The sequence below is a fragment of the Mastacembelus armatus genome, chromosome 20 (genome assembly GCF_900324485.2).
Source record: "Mastacembelus armatus chromosome 20, fMasArm1.2, whole genome shotgun sequence".
Taxonomy (NCBI): domain Eukaryota; kingdom Metazoa; phylum Chordata; class Actinopteri; order Synbranchiformes; family Mastacembelidae; genus Mastacembelus; species Mastacembelus armatus.
Window position 1 is genome coordinate 7,049,396 of NC_046652.1, and position 13,733 is coordinate 7,063,128.

Genomic DNA, 13,733 nt, shown 5'->3' on the forward strand with positions numbered 1-13,733 from the left:
GAGTTTGAACTGACTGTTCAAAATTTATATTGTCAGTCTGACCTTGTAACTTTGAGTTAATGTGGAACAATCAGGTGATCGTTCCACATTAACTCATGGTGATTTTTCATGGTGATTTTTCATCAATAAAATGTGAAGGTAGGCCTAAAAACTGAAATGTAAGGGTGGACAATTATATAAAATGGTTTGTTGATTATTAGCCTGTTTATTATGTAGTCTAGTTCTGCAGTCTTACTGAGTATTAGCCTACAACGAGTTTTACAGATAATGTTTAAACTAATGTTAGATGCTCATTTAACTTCATGTAAGTGAAATATGAGCACATTGGTTTGTAAATATGGCCATTTTGTTTGTCCATAGATTAAACTGATTGACTACTTTGCCACTCAATATAGCCTTCTGATTTCAACCAACTCAATTAGCTCCACCAGTATTCATCAATGCTGCTGTAAGCAGGGAGCCAGGAGGATGGCATCTGGGCCCTTATCAAAATCACTGAGATGCTTGTAACATTTTTCTCTTCAAGAACTGTTCACTGCCTGCCTATTATATCCTACCCCTTGATATGTTCCATTGTAAGGTGATATTCAATATTATTCTCTTCACCTGCCAGTGGTTTTAATGTTGTGGCTAGTCTGTTTAGGTCTTGTAATCAGGAGAGCCCTTTAAGCCATGTGAGTCAAATTTAGGGGAAACATTTTTCACTCTTCTCTTTCTCAGTTATGTGTTTTATAATGCAGTTTTTTCTCCATATTAACAGAACATCTTCCTTATTACTACAACAAGCAGTTTGGGCATCAAATGTATAAAGTTAAAATCCGCATTGAATCCATTTCTTTTTGAATTTCTTTTTTTCCCTCTGAACTTTTGCCTCTGACTTTCGGCCAACAGAAAAAGCTGCAGCAGCGAATGAGGAGGAGGTACAGAAGGCGGATGTCTCATCAACGGGCCAAAGTGTGATTGACAAAGATGCCTTGGGACCAGTGATGCTGGAGGTGGGTACAGGGACTTCTCTTGCTTATTGACTGTGTCATATCTGGGAAGAAATTGTTATGAACTACCACACACTGAACACTCATACTAACACTCACTCACATAGGATCTTTAAATTAACAGTCAGAAATGGGTCAGTAGTGGTTGTGTGTGAGTGTAGCTGTGTGGGATAAAAGCTGCCAGCATCTTGTATCTGCCATGGATTGGGTCTAAATCACCAAGCCAGGCAATGGCCACATTGTGCTGCAGAGGGCCACTGAAGTGCTTAAGTATAATGGGAAAGAAAGCAACAGACTGGCAAATGAATCAGGCCTTTGAGTTTGTCCTCTCATTCACTTCCTCGCTCCCTTTCTCTTGCTTACTTGTTCAATTCTCTCTCTCCCGCCCTATCTTCTTTTCGTTCGTCTCTAGATTTGTCCTGTAATGAAATATTTATAGCTTTCCCGGTCCAGCGTCACTGAATCGACATACTAACTGGTGGCTTAATATAGCCCAGTGTAGTCTGCGTGCTTTCCCATCTGTCAGCAGCCCCAAAACACAGCGACTGGCCATTCACACTCGAGCTGTACTATCCAAGTTCCTGTCCTAGCCAGCCCGTACTAATTACATGATGCTGTGATGAGAGTTGCTGTTGACAGGAAATGCACCCACACACCTAATGACCCTCCTCGAAGGCCACTCTGCTGTCCACTTTAATGCAAGCACATGGGAATGCCTACAAAAAAATGAAATTAAAAAAATAATAATTTGTGTGGTGATCTTTTAAGTTTTTGGGAGCAAATTATGTTCTGCATATGATAACAGTTTTAATTTCAGAGCATCTTATTGTTTAATGTGGTTATAGTTTGACAAAATGTGTATATATTTAAGATCGACAATCAAAAGTTTGTATTCTATGCTACGGCCAGTTATTAACCCAGATTAGAAACATTCCAGTTGCATCTCATTAACAAAAAACACATAAAAACATATATTTCATTGCATTTTCTATCACCAGATATTAGTTTTAGCTCATCAGTGTCTAGACCTAGTCATTGAAAAAAGGTTGTCTTCATTAACCAAATTGACACTGCTAAACAGTTCAGTGTCGAATTCAGAAAGGTTGAGATATTGTCCACAAATGGTATGTCTCTGTTCCTTAAGTAGCCTTTCAGACAGATGTGGAGTTGTTTAAAATTGAAAGTCACCAAGGCACAGTGGAGGGAGTTGCCTGAAAATAATAGGCCGCTTACCATAACCTATTACAAATCTGAAATGTTCCTTCATCTTCTCTGATGGCTGATGTTTCAATAATACAATAGTGGAGGTAGAGTAGTGTTGTACCAGTAATTCTGAAGCTGAGCTTTTGATATCATTAGTGAGTGCTCTGGGATAGCATCAGGTTTGGCCAGTGGTGGCCGCCACATGGTACACCATGGAGTATCCAACTACCAGCACAGCTGGCGGGTGCCTGCCTATTTAGATGCAGACTGTCCATTGGTGGGGTAGCACCTAGAGAGCCCATTTGCCAAACCACAGAGTAGGTCAGCAAGTGTTTCTTCATCCTGTGAGCACAACAGATACTTCCAATATACTCTGACCCAGGCAATGCATGTTTTTCACATTGCACTTGTTTTTACATTGTAGAGTTTTTGTGATTTAACGTGGCAGGAGATGGGGCACCCACAAAGACAAACTTGAAAGTTAATGAAACCTGAAGGTCAGTCTGTGATGTCCGTAATGGTTTTAGCCCATTTTTTAAAGATTATGGTTTGAATCTGTGGTTTTGAACCAATGCAGCCATATCTCTGACTCTTGTATTGATTTCCCAATACATATTGGTTAATATTTATACCTCTATTACCTACTGTACATTACAGTCAGAGATTAAACAGTCATATCATATGTCATATGTCTACGAAATTACTAACAAAACACAGAATACCGTAAAGACAACAGGTCATAGCACAGATTTGACAGCAGAGTCAAAGCTTTAGATGCACTGTCTCATTCAGTGTCTGTGTGTTTCTGTCACTTACCACATTCTAGATTAATACCAAGGGCATCGGAACAATGAACTGACATATAAAATTGTGCAGCAAGAAGAATGTTTAAACAAAGACAAGTATGTCCAAATAATTTCCCATTCTGTACAACAGCCACCTGGTGCTTTGCTAACAGATTTGCACATTCTTGGCTTTTGCCTAACCAGCTTCATGAGGTAGTCACCAGGGAGGATTTTTCCAATGGTCTGGAAGCAGTTACCACATATGTAAAGCAGTTGTGGGCTGTTTTTCCTTCACTCTGTTCTCCAATCCCTCTCAGTTGGCTTTGGGTCAGGTGAGGAATGCCATGTAGTGGCATCTGATGCATCACTGCAAAGGGTAGGGTCGTTCTGGGATTCTGAAACACACTGTTGAACCTTCTTGGTGTCATGGCTCCAACTCAACAAAACACCATTATTGAGAGGGTGCCCATCTGATGACCTATAGACGTGCCTACAATCTCACATCCACACGGAAGCGCTATGAGGGCTGTAAATATAGTCCAAAAGGATTGCTTTTAGTTTTTCTCCTGAGGCTAGTGGAGCTCATACAAGGATAGTGAAGAGAGGACAGAAAGCAATTTAGGATATTATACTGTATATGTCCAGGTATTGAAGACCATTTCAACTAGTGTGGATGGGCAGTAATAAAACTGATGGTCATTGTAACTCTGAGGCTAAAGTATAGTGGCTAAAGTATAATTAACCAGTGTGATGGTCGGGATTTTACTCATTCTGTAGTGGTGCCTGTGAAACCACTGGATGTGCACACTATGATAGGTAAGGGTTGGAGAGTGGGGGCTGGAAGACTTATGAGTGCATGGCCTGATAACCCCCCACATCCACCCCCTTTGGGGCCACATGAATCTAAATAGAGAGCTTCCATATAAATATTCACCCATTTTGTTTACATTCATGTGTGAATATTTGTAACAGTAACTGTTCAAATAATTCTGGAGGTGTGTTTTTGGTCATTGTCCTGTTGAAAAACAAATGCTGGCCACCAAACACAAACCAGATGGGATGGCATGTCACTGCAGAATATTATGGTGGTCCTGTTGGTTGAGTGTGCCATGAATTCTGAATAAATTACCGAGTGTCATCAGAACAGCACCCCCCAACTTCACACCTCCTCCTTCATGCTTCACAGTGAGAATACCAACAGTACCTTAGCACAACAAAACTGATTATCTCAAAATCTTTAAGTTAATAAATTCCACTACTTTAGAAAATGCACATTTGTTAATTGAAAAGCAGTTAACTATGTTACTATCATATGGATATGTTTAAGAGACAACAGTGCCAACGGTGTGCAAAGCTGTCACCAACAGTGTCTACTTTGAGGACATTTTGCTTTAACACATTTTTCTTTCATAACTATTTTATATGTATTTGTATGTGATCATTCACTTGTGAAGGCTTTATTCATCTCTACAGCGTATATTTAATCAGGATGTTGTAAATTAAGGTATTGGCTTAACAGTGTTAAGCACTACTGTCTGGAAAAACTCAAGAACTGGCACTAGAAGGTGTTTGTGCTATTTCTGTTTGCCCTACTTGTCCAGTACATGGCCTTTTTTCATAAATGGTGGGGTTTTTCAACCATGCTCCATTGTTGAACAGCTCTGCTTAGTGCAGTGATAGATTACATATATAGTTTATATTCAGCTCATTATGTGTTAAGATAGCCATTGTAAAACTTCTGTATTAACCATACCATAATTTGCTGCACCTCAAAACATACCATAGTGGGTTATTCGGGTTATTCAGCCGTGTAATTGTAGGCCATCAGGGGAAGTACAGACAACACAATTGCCAGTGATATATATACTTCGTATCATGAAACTGTTTAAAGCTGTAACTCAAAAGTATACATTAAGTATAAGTGACTGTTATAAACACAAAGAATTTAAACTGGTTAAATTAGTGTGTGTGTCTGTGTGTAACGTGTCATTAATGATTATTTAAGCAGAGGTGAAAAGCTCACAACTTGGAAGGACTCTCTTATCTTAACACCAACTTTTATAGCTTTACGACCACTGAAAGTCCCTATTATGGGCTCTGGGTGATTTAATGGCCTAATTGACTAACTCTTGAGTGTAATGGCTGAACCAGGGCTGTACTCTTTTAATCAAGTGCTCCTCCTCCTTCACATCATTTGATTTCAATCTCTGCAGACATTTTTTTTTCTTTTTTTGTCAACCACATTGATGCTGAGGATCTACAGACTGTGATGAATATACCCAAAACAAAGTACTAATAACCCTTTTTTTGTTGTGCTGTGTTTCAGCAGTCGTGCTGTTTGAATAGTCTGTCCTATATTTTAAGTTGCCACTGTTGATCACAGACAACCTGACTTACTGTATAAAAGAGTGTCTTCAGAAAGTACCAAGACCTCTCCATTTTATTGTGTTGTAGATTTAATTTTAGATAAAGTTGCTGTTTTTGCCCATCCGTCTACAATCAAAAACCCATAATAACAAAAACAAAAACATGTTTGCCAGTGAATCTCATTTTCAGACACTTAGTGCAGTACTTTGTAGATGACTCTTGGGAAAAGGGCAATACACACTCGTGGCATTACGTTTATGTGACACGTTTTACATGACACCAGTAACACACACAAGGAGCAGTGATAATTTAGTGCAGTGTAGGAATACTGACATGGATGAGTATTTTAACCTTGACAATAATATCATAGGTAAGGATATCTTCAACTGTGCCAACTGTGCTCTTACGTTTGAGGCAAACTAAACCATGGGTCATAAAACTCTGGAAAATTTTCAGTCTTAATGGTGATTTTTCTTCATCCCTTGTAATTAGATATTACAGAAAGACAGTCCTAACTCACATAACTGACAGGAGATGACAGTATGGTGGCAATCCAGAATGCGAATGTTGTTTAGACTCTCATCAATGCTGGAAAAATAGGACAATAGTGTATCCCGACATGGGAGTGTGCATCACCCTGCAATAACACGCATCAGTTTGATGCCAGTGAGTGGGCTTGCATGGAAAATTATGCGTGGGGATGTTTGTGACATGTGTCACACAGAACCAGTGTGTGTTGCCCTTAGGTTTCTACAAGCTTTGTACATCTGGATTTGAGTTATTTCTTTTTTTCTTGACTGTTGAGTTTTTGGTCACCTCACTGACCAAAGCCCTTCTCTTCCAGTTACTCACTTTGGCCAGACGGCCAAATCTAGGAACACTCTTGGTTTTTCTACAATTTTTCCTTTTAACAGTTATTGAGGCCACTGTGGTAATGGGAGCACTCTAACTTTAGAAATAGAGAATAGAATATCTCCATGACCATTTTATATTATTGCCAGGGTCTGCACAACAGTTCCTTGGACTTTAAGGCTTGTTTTTATATAGAGGAGGATGTTTTTGTAAATTATGTCCAATCTTTTCTAAGAACGAGACACACCAGACCACAATCCTGAGTGCCATTTTGGACTATCATTTTTTTTAAAAATGTACTAGAAAAACCTAAAAAGTGTTTTTAAATTGTTAGTATGGGTTCTAAAGGGAAAAAGTTGATATTTTCTGTGTAAAATAAATCTAAAACACATGTATAACTACTTATTAGTCAAAATATTTTTTAACTGAACAATGTGCCACATACAATCCTCAAAAATCAGTAGTGCTCATTTCAGTACACAAAAATAAGGTGCAAATACAAACAACTATAGAACAACTTGTCCTTAAGTATGTACCATGTTCTTTCTAAATGTAAAGTGCTAATCAGGTAATGCAAACCAAGCTTTAGAGTTAGGTACTGCAGGTCCTTTCCATGTCCTTAGAAGGAAATGTATTGCAGTAATAAATCAATAAGAAAGAAACTGTTGCTGAGCTGATGTGAACATCTTAGATGATTGAGATGTATACAGCTAATTCATGAAGGGTCTGGCATCAGTGGAGCATTTAGGATTTTTGACACAGTACTGAATACATTACACCAATAAGCATCAACCTTGGGGCATGAGACAAACTCATGGAAAAGTGTCACATCGGAGGACTGACAGTGTGTAAGTACTTCTAAACCTCTATGGGATAGCAGTCCACAGCTTTCTCTGCATCTCTGTGTTTTTCTCTGTGTGCAGCTCAGGAAATGTTGTTGAGAGCCAGATTTAGCTCATACTGTTGAATATGTGTTTTTAAAAACCAGAACACTAAATGGTTTGAAAATTCAGTGGCTAGGGAGAAACACTTCTGAGAAAGACAGAGTTTTGATTAACTTACAGGCCTACATGTGTTAACACTCAGTAACTGGCAAGCAGAGGTGATCAAACATTTTTTTATTCACCTGCCTTTTCTTTCATTTATCAGGGTGAGAAATTACAAACTTCTCTGTTCTAAACTCCCTACCAGGCCCTGGATGGCTTCTTCTTTGTGGTGAACATGGAGGGTAACATTGTGTTTGTGTCAGAGAATGTGACCCAGTACCTGCGCTACAACCAGGAGGAACTAATGAACACCAGTGTCTACAGCATACTGCACGTCGGGGATCATGCAGAGTTCATCAAGAACCTTCTACCTAAATCTCTTGGTTAGCCCCAAGCTTAATTTTTCCTACCAGCATTTTCTGTCAGTTTCTGACTCACTGTATCAGTTGTGTTTCACACTTGTCTCTTTTCCTGCCTCTGCATGGATGTCTTCTGTGCTGCATGATCACTCCTACTTCTGCTCTCATTTACATCCTGGCATCGTCACTGAAGTTTTGTTTTTTTTGTACATAGTGTGCATCCTGTCGCATAACTCCCTCACTTCTCTGTTGCTTGTTGTCAGAGGTATATTGTAGGAGGCTGTTAAATAGTGGTGCCAGTTTAATTTTAATGCTGAATTTGTTTATAGTTAAACATCTTCAGAGAGAATTTGGAAATGCTGACTAGTACAAAGTATTATTTAGGCTTTATATACAGTGTTGGAACTATGGATAATACCTATAGGTTCCTCATTTTCTGCTCAGGCATTTGATTCTGCTCTTCTGTCCTTCCTCCCTCTCTTTTGAGCTAATTAACTTTCTTTTTCAGCCTCTGTCCCCAGTCAGCAGCTTTGCTCCTTTCCTTTATTCTCATCTCCTGCCTTTTCTTTCAATCTTACTCTTTCTCTCTCTCTCTTCCTCTCCCCCTCCCTCTCTCACTACTTAAGAAGACTTTGTAGACAGACTGAGCGAAAATGAAGAAAAGACAAACTTGCAGTGTGTGTGTGGCTGTTTTAAGAGAATGTTTAGCAGCTTATAAAGATGTGGTAAAAAAAAAAGTTTGTTAAGTTTGTGGTGTTATTGAAACGGTTCACATTGTCCAAGGCTCTTATTTCACACTATAAAATATGTTGTTCAACCCAGTATTACTGGTGGTAGTGGCCCATTTCCATTAAGTTGTGAATAGTTCTTGAAATTCTTCATTGAGAGCATTGCTGTTGTTAGGCTGCGGCTCCCTGTTGTTAAACCAATTTGTTTTAAGGCATTAGCATGTTCAGCTCTCTTCAAGCAATTTGAACCTGTTTCTTTGTCTTCTCTTACTGATGGTTTGCATAGCTCTGTGGAGATGGGAAACTAGTATTACTTTGTTGTACTTTGTTAGATCTTACAGCTGCATTTAATACTGTAGATCACAGGGTCATCATTTATTGCCAAAGTGAGTGCAGGAAATTCGGACATCGGATTGGTTTAGGTCCTACTTGTCTAGCCAGAGTTTTTCAGTGTTTCTGGTGATCAGCTCCCCTCTCGGGCTCCACTGACTTCTGTGGTGCCCCACTGTTCTGTTCTGGGCCCCTTCTTTTTAGTCTGTATATGCAGATGATTTGCAGATATATTTATTCCTGAAACCAAGTGATAAAAATTTAACCTCAACTTTGTTAGATGATTTGGAAAAACCCTTCATGTGCACAAGGCTTGACTACTGTAACTCATTATATGATGGGGTTACTTCCACTGGTTCCGGATATAACCACTAAATGTATCTATCTATCTGATAACTTTGCAATTGCGGCTGCTGGCTTTTAGAAGTTATTTTAAAATACTGTGGTTCATTTATAAAGCTTCTAACTGTTATTCAACAGAGTTGCTGTCTTACGCTCAAACAGTTTTAAGATTGAACAGGCAGACAGTCTAGGAGGTCCCTAGGACTAAATGTAAGCCCTGGGATGATTGGGCCTTTTCAGTGGTGAACTCACTCCCTATAAATAATCGTCTAATCATGGACCTTCTTCCCTTCAAAGTAAAATTAAGAAAATAAATGAATACCATTTTGAGTATTGTGAAAGGGGTTATTTTATTATATCTATTTATTGGTCTATTTATAATTGTTTATATTTGTTTGATGTGTGTGTGTGTGTGTGTGTGTGTTTGTGTGTTTCATTGATTTGTAGTTAATGTAAAGTCTTAATTTCATCGAGTAGCAGAAATAATCACTGTGCAGTAACACTATGTGCACATCTCTACCTAGCTCATGTAAGTTGTCACACCGTTACAGTTGTACTTCCACTCCTATTTCCACTAGTTCACAGATTGTATATGTTGTATATGTATATATACAATGTAATACAATTTACAATATGTATATATATTCATTAAGAATCTTGCACATATCACTACTGTAGTCTAACTTGTAATTTGTGTTTTTTTTTTATTTAGCTTTCTTTTCTTCCTTTCTAAAGTTGAACCTTTTATGTTATTTTTTGGTAAACAGAGAGCTTATTGAACCATAGTCAGATTCCTTGTTTGTGTGCACAAACTTGGCCAATAAAGCTGATTGAGATTCTGATCTATTTGGTCAGCTGTTTGGTTGTTGTTAAGTGCTATACTGTATAAATAAAGGTTGCTGTCTATCTCTATCTCTCCCCGCCCCACACCTCATTAAATTCCTGTTTTTATGTTTTCTCTTCCCCATCTCCATCTCCCCTTAAGAAGTCTTCATCCTAGCATCACACATTTACCTTTTTGTTTCTCTTTCAGATTTACCCTTTCCTTTATTCATTCTTCTTTCTCTTCTCTCAACCTCATGTCCATCTTCTCCACTCAAAAGGCAGTTGTACTGTATGTCAGTGAACCCCTTCATGAGCTGATAATGATTGAGGTCTGAGTGCCCAGCCATCTGTGTAGGAGTAACACAGAGTGAAGTGCCCTGGAAATGATCACTGGGCTGTGTCCCAAATACTGGGAGATTATCAATGCACTGAATGAGATCACAAACCAGATGGAGTGTGATGAGAATCTGCTGGAGTGAAATGTGTTGTATGTGTGATGGTAGTGGCCTGTGTGTGTACAGTGTGTGTGTGTACAGTGTGTGTGTGTGTGTACACACGTGGGTATGTGCGCATTTGCTTGCGCCTGTGAGAAGTGGTGGTGAGAAGAGATTGGCAATGATGTTTCAGACGACATGCATATGGAGGCCTGGCTGTAATGCATAGCTGTGGATAGATAGCACAGGGGTCAAGATTTCAACTGCCCATTATGAATAATCTCTACTAGTCCTGTGCCAAATATTGAAGTTTATGTTGCATCACGATAAGATTAAGGTCGATCTCAATGATAAGACTATTTTTGATATGGGCAGACTGAGCAGCGGAGCACAAGTTTAGCACATGTTTACAGTTGCCACCCACTTGTGATATAACTTTACTGTAACAACTCAGTCCATCATTGTTTTAACAGAAAGCACGAACAGCCAATGGTAATGAAAATAGTGCCACACTGAACCAATCATGTGGCTGGAAGAGAGTTAGAGCATGTCAGTTAGGTTGATGCACACAGCACAGAGCGTGGAGGAGCAGCCTCTGTGTAAGTCAGTATGTCAGGAGTGGGCCCTGATTAAAGAGAAGATGGACAGAACAGAAAATGTTGACAACTTGAGTATCAGCGTCATCAGTGTAAACGATATTTTGGATATATAGATATATTGACAAGAATATATGAATGTTCCACTAAAAACAGGTAATACGGCTAACCTTTTTACCACCTAAAGCAGTGCCATCCTCTACAGTACGTAAAATGCAAGACTTCACAAACCCAGACCCAAGACAGTGTTGGCGGTCCCTCAAAACAAGAGTGACACTTGCTGCACAACAGACCTAGTTCATTTATTTGGAAGTGACCAAAGAGTTTTGTTTCTGTTCTCCTGAAAAATCTGTAAGCTTTCATATTTTAGCTGCTGATTCAAGAGGTACGGATTAAGATTTTGTTTTATTTATGTGGAGTTGACCAAATTTTGTGTATTCTGTAACAGGCTTTTGGCTGTTCAGAATAAAGATTTTAGTTTATTATATATAACTATTTTTTATTTGAGATACAGTTGTATAATTTACGATGTTTGCTATGTTCAATTTTTAGAAATAAATATTTAAATCAAAATGAACCTTATGTCTTTACATGGTACTTGTGATATATATTGATATCCCATTTCCATATCGCCAAGGCCTAATCTCTTCCCAGCAACTGCTTTTACCCTTTTTCTGCCTTCATTTACTTGCCTTGCTCTCATTATGTCTTTCACTTGCAGTGTGTTAGCCTCACTTGGCTCCCACATTGCAGCTGTAATTGTCCCTCTTTTTGTTGTTAAATTTTGACTGCAATAAAACATTAATAAAAGAAAAAATAAAATTCCCAGGAGACGACACTGTAAAACTCGCTTTCCCCTTCTTTCTCCCCTGTAGTGAATGGTGTCCCATGGTCCAGCGAGGGTCCGAGGAGGAACAGTCGCACATTCAACTGCCGAATGCTTGTCAATCCCCACAACACGAGCCAGGAGGAACCACATGACCATGACTCTCAGCAGCAGAAATATGAGACCATGCAGTGTTTCGCTGTTTCAGAGCCCAAGTCTATCAAGGAGGAAGGAGATGGTATGGAAGGAAAAAGTGAGACACTGTGTTTAGAGAGTTTGAAGATCAATTAACACTGAAGTCGACACCCCACATTGCACAAGATTAATTTGGGATCTGAAACTCTTAAATGCTTTCATTCCTGATATTTATATTACTAGTCAGAATTTGGACGATTTCATATTTGTGATAAGTACTCTTGCAATCATGAAAGTATTGGATTTATAGAAGTGACCTGAGAAAAGTTAGAAAGTCACAGGAGTTTGATTGTTTCAGAACTTGAAAACTATATGTCCTGAAATGCAAAGGGCAAAGTCATTACTGGAATTTGTAAAACTCTAAGCAGTCATTATAGGTGGCAAACTCAGATCACAACAAACACAAGACAAACCATTATAATTAAGGAATGAAAGCTTGTTTTAGAGAGCCCAGATGAACCCGAACAGCCTTTGAATCCTCCAGTAATGCAGAAAACTTAAGTAGTCAAAAGCATCTCTAGCTTACGTAATGTCAAACTGACAGCTTCTGTTTTCAACTGGATGTAGCTAACAAAATGGGAAATAATTTTTAAAAATTGAAATAAGCATTGTATATGAAAAGAGGTACATATGGTTGATGAAGCGTAGTGCCATAGATTTATGAATATTTAAGTGAGACAAGAGAAACAAGTATATGTTTTGGGGGGGAACTCAGCAAATCAGCCTTTGACATCTTTCAATACAGCATAAAACTTTCAACATGTAGTAGAGCAGAGAAAGATAAAAGCTGAATTCTGGTATCGACTAGTTTAAACATCTGCTTGCCTTTCTTGGAAATTTATTTGAAGTGCATTTCATCTCTGCTCTTGTCTCAGGATTCAGTTACTGACAGGTCATTCAGCTTTTCTAGTTGTCTTTAGGGCTTCACACAGGAACATGAGATCCTGTAGACTGAGTACATTTCCATCACAAGTGAGTGTCCTTGATCCACTAATTTTCAGCACTTGGTAAGCCATTATTGTGTAATGTGCTTAAGAGAATGCCAGTATTGTGCTTCTTAACTAGTGGCTCTGATGAGTGATCATAATTCCCCACCTACAAACTACAAACTCAGTGGTTAATTAAAAATATAACAAAAAATTTATTTCACTCCAAGTATAGTCTAAATCTGGCTTTTCCCCTCTCTGGCATTCTTTCTGCCATGCTGCATCCCAGCTATACTTTGGCAAATACACTCACTAGGACCCTGGCCAGAAGTGTGTTTCTTTGGATACATGTGTGTGTATTAGTGACAGGGGAGGATCAGTGGTTATAGTTGCAAGAATTTGTCTTATCGTAGACAAAGCAAGAACGTAAAGAGACAGAGAAAGCAACAGAATTACAAGAGAATCACAGATCCATGGTTGAGGTCCACCCAAAAGGCTCTGTTTACATCTGTGGGACTGTGTGTATTACTTGCACAGGAAAATTTGATTACTGAATGTTTTTGGGGTCACCCCAGTCCGTGGACTTGGCAGTTGCATCTCCATGTGTGTGTGTGTGTGTGTGTGTGAGAGAGAGAGAGAGAGAGAGAGGCAGAGAGAGAGGCAAGTGTCATAACAGAGTCAGTCTTTAATGTAGGCCCAGGAGAGGTGTCATCAGTGTGAGATGGCACTCTAGGTGAGACCAGCCGGAGACATACGCACGCATGCGCTCTCACACATACACATACACATGCACCTTCAAAGGTCACACTTCATCATTTCCTGCTGCTCCTCCTTGTAAAAGGAGCAGAGCCCTGATCCCAGTGCTCATTAATTACAGCATTAATTATACTGCCTAGGAATAACATGCATGCTTTTTCTATGCCCCCCCCCTTCTCTCTTCCCCCTACATCCACTATGTCTTTGGCTTGTCCTCTTTGTTATATCCTC

General features: G+C 39.1%; 1 protein-coding gene across 6 annotated transcripts in view; it reads left to right on the forward strand.

Moving 5' to 3' along the window:
* Positions 1-13,733, forward strand: part of ncoa2 (nuclear receptor coactivator 2) — a 52,049-nt gene that overhangs the window by 21,486 nt on the left and 16,830 nt on the right. For 3 of the 6 annotated variants that reach the window (XM_026292082.1, XM_026292085.1, XM_026292084.1), the window contains exons 4-6: positions 892-995; positions 7,391-7,568; positions 11,675-11,878. In XM_026292082.1, coding sequence (XP_026147867.1) covers positions 892-995; positions 7,391-7,568; positions 11,675-11,878 — 486 coding nt within the window. Of the gene's footprint in view, positions 1-891; positions 996-7,390; positions 7,569-11,674; positions 11,879-13,733 lie in introns of those variants that run through there. The other 3 variants (XM_026292083.1, XM_026292087.1, XM_026292086.1) reach the window with 2 other exon arrangements.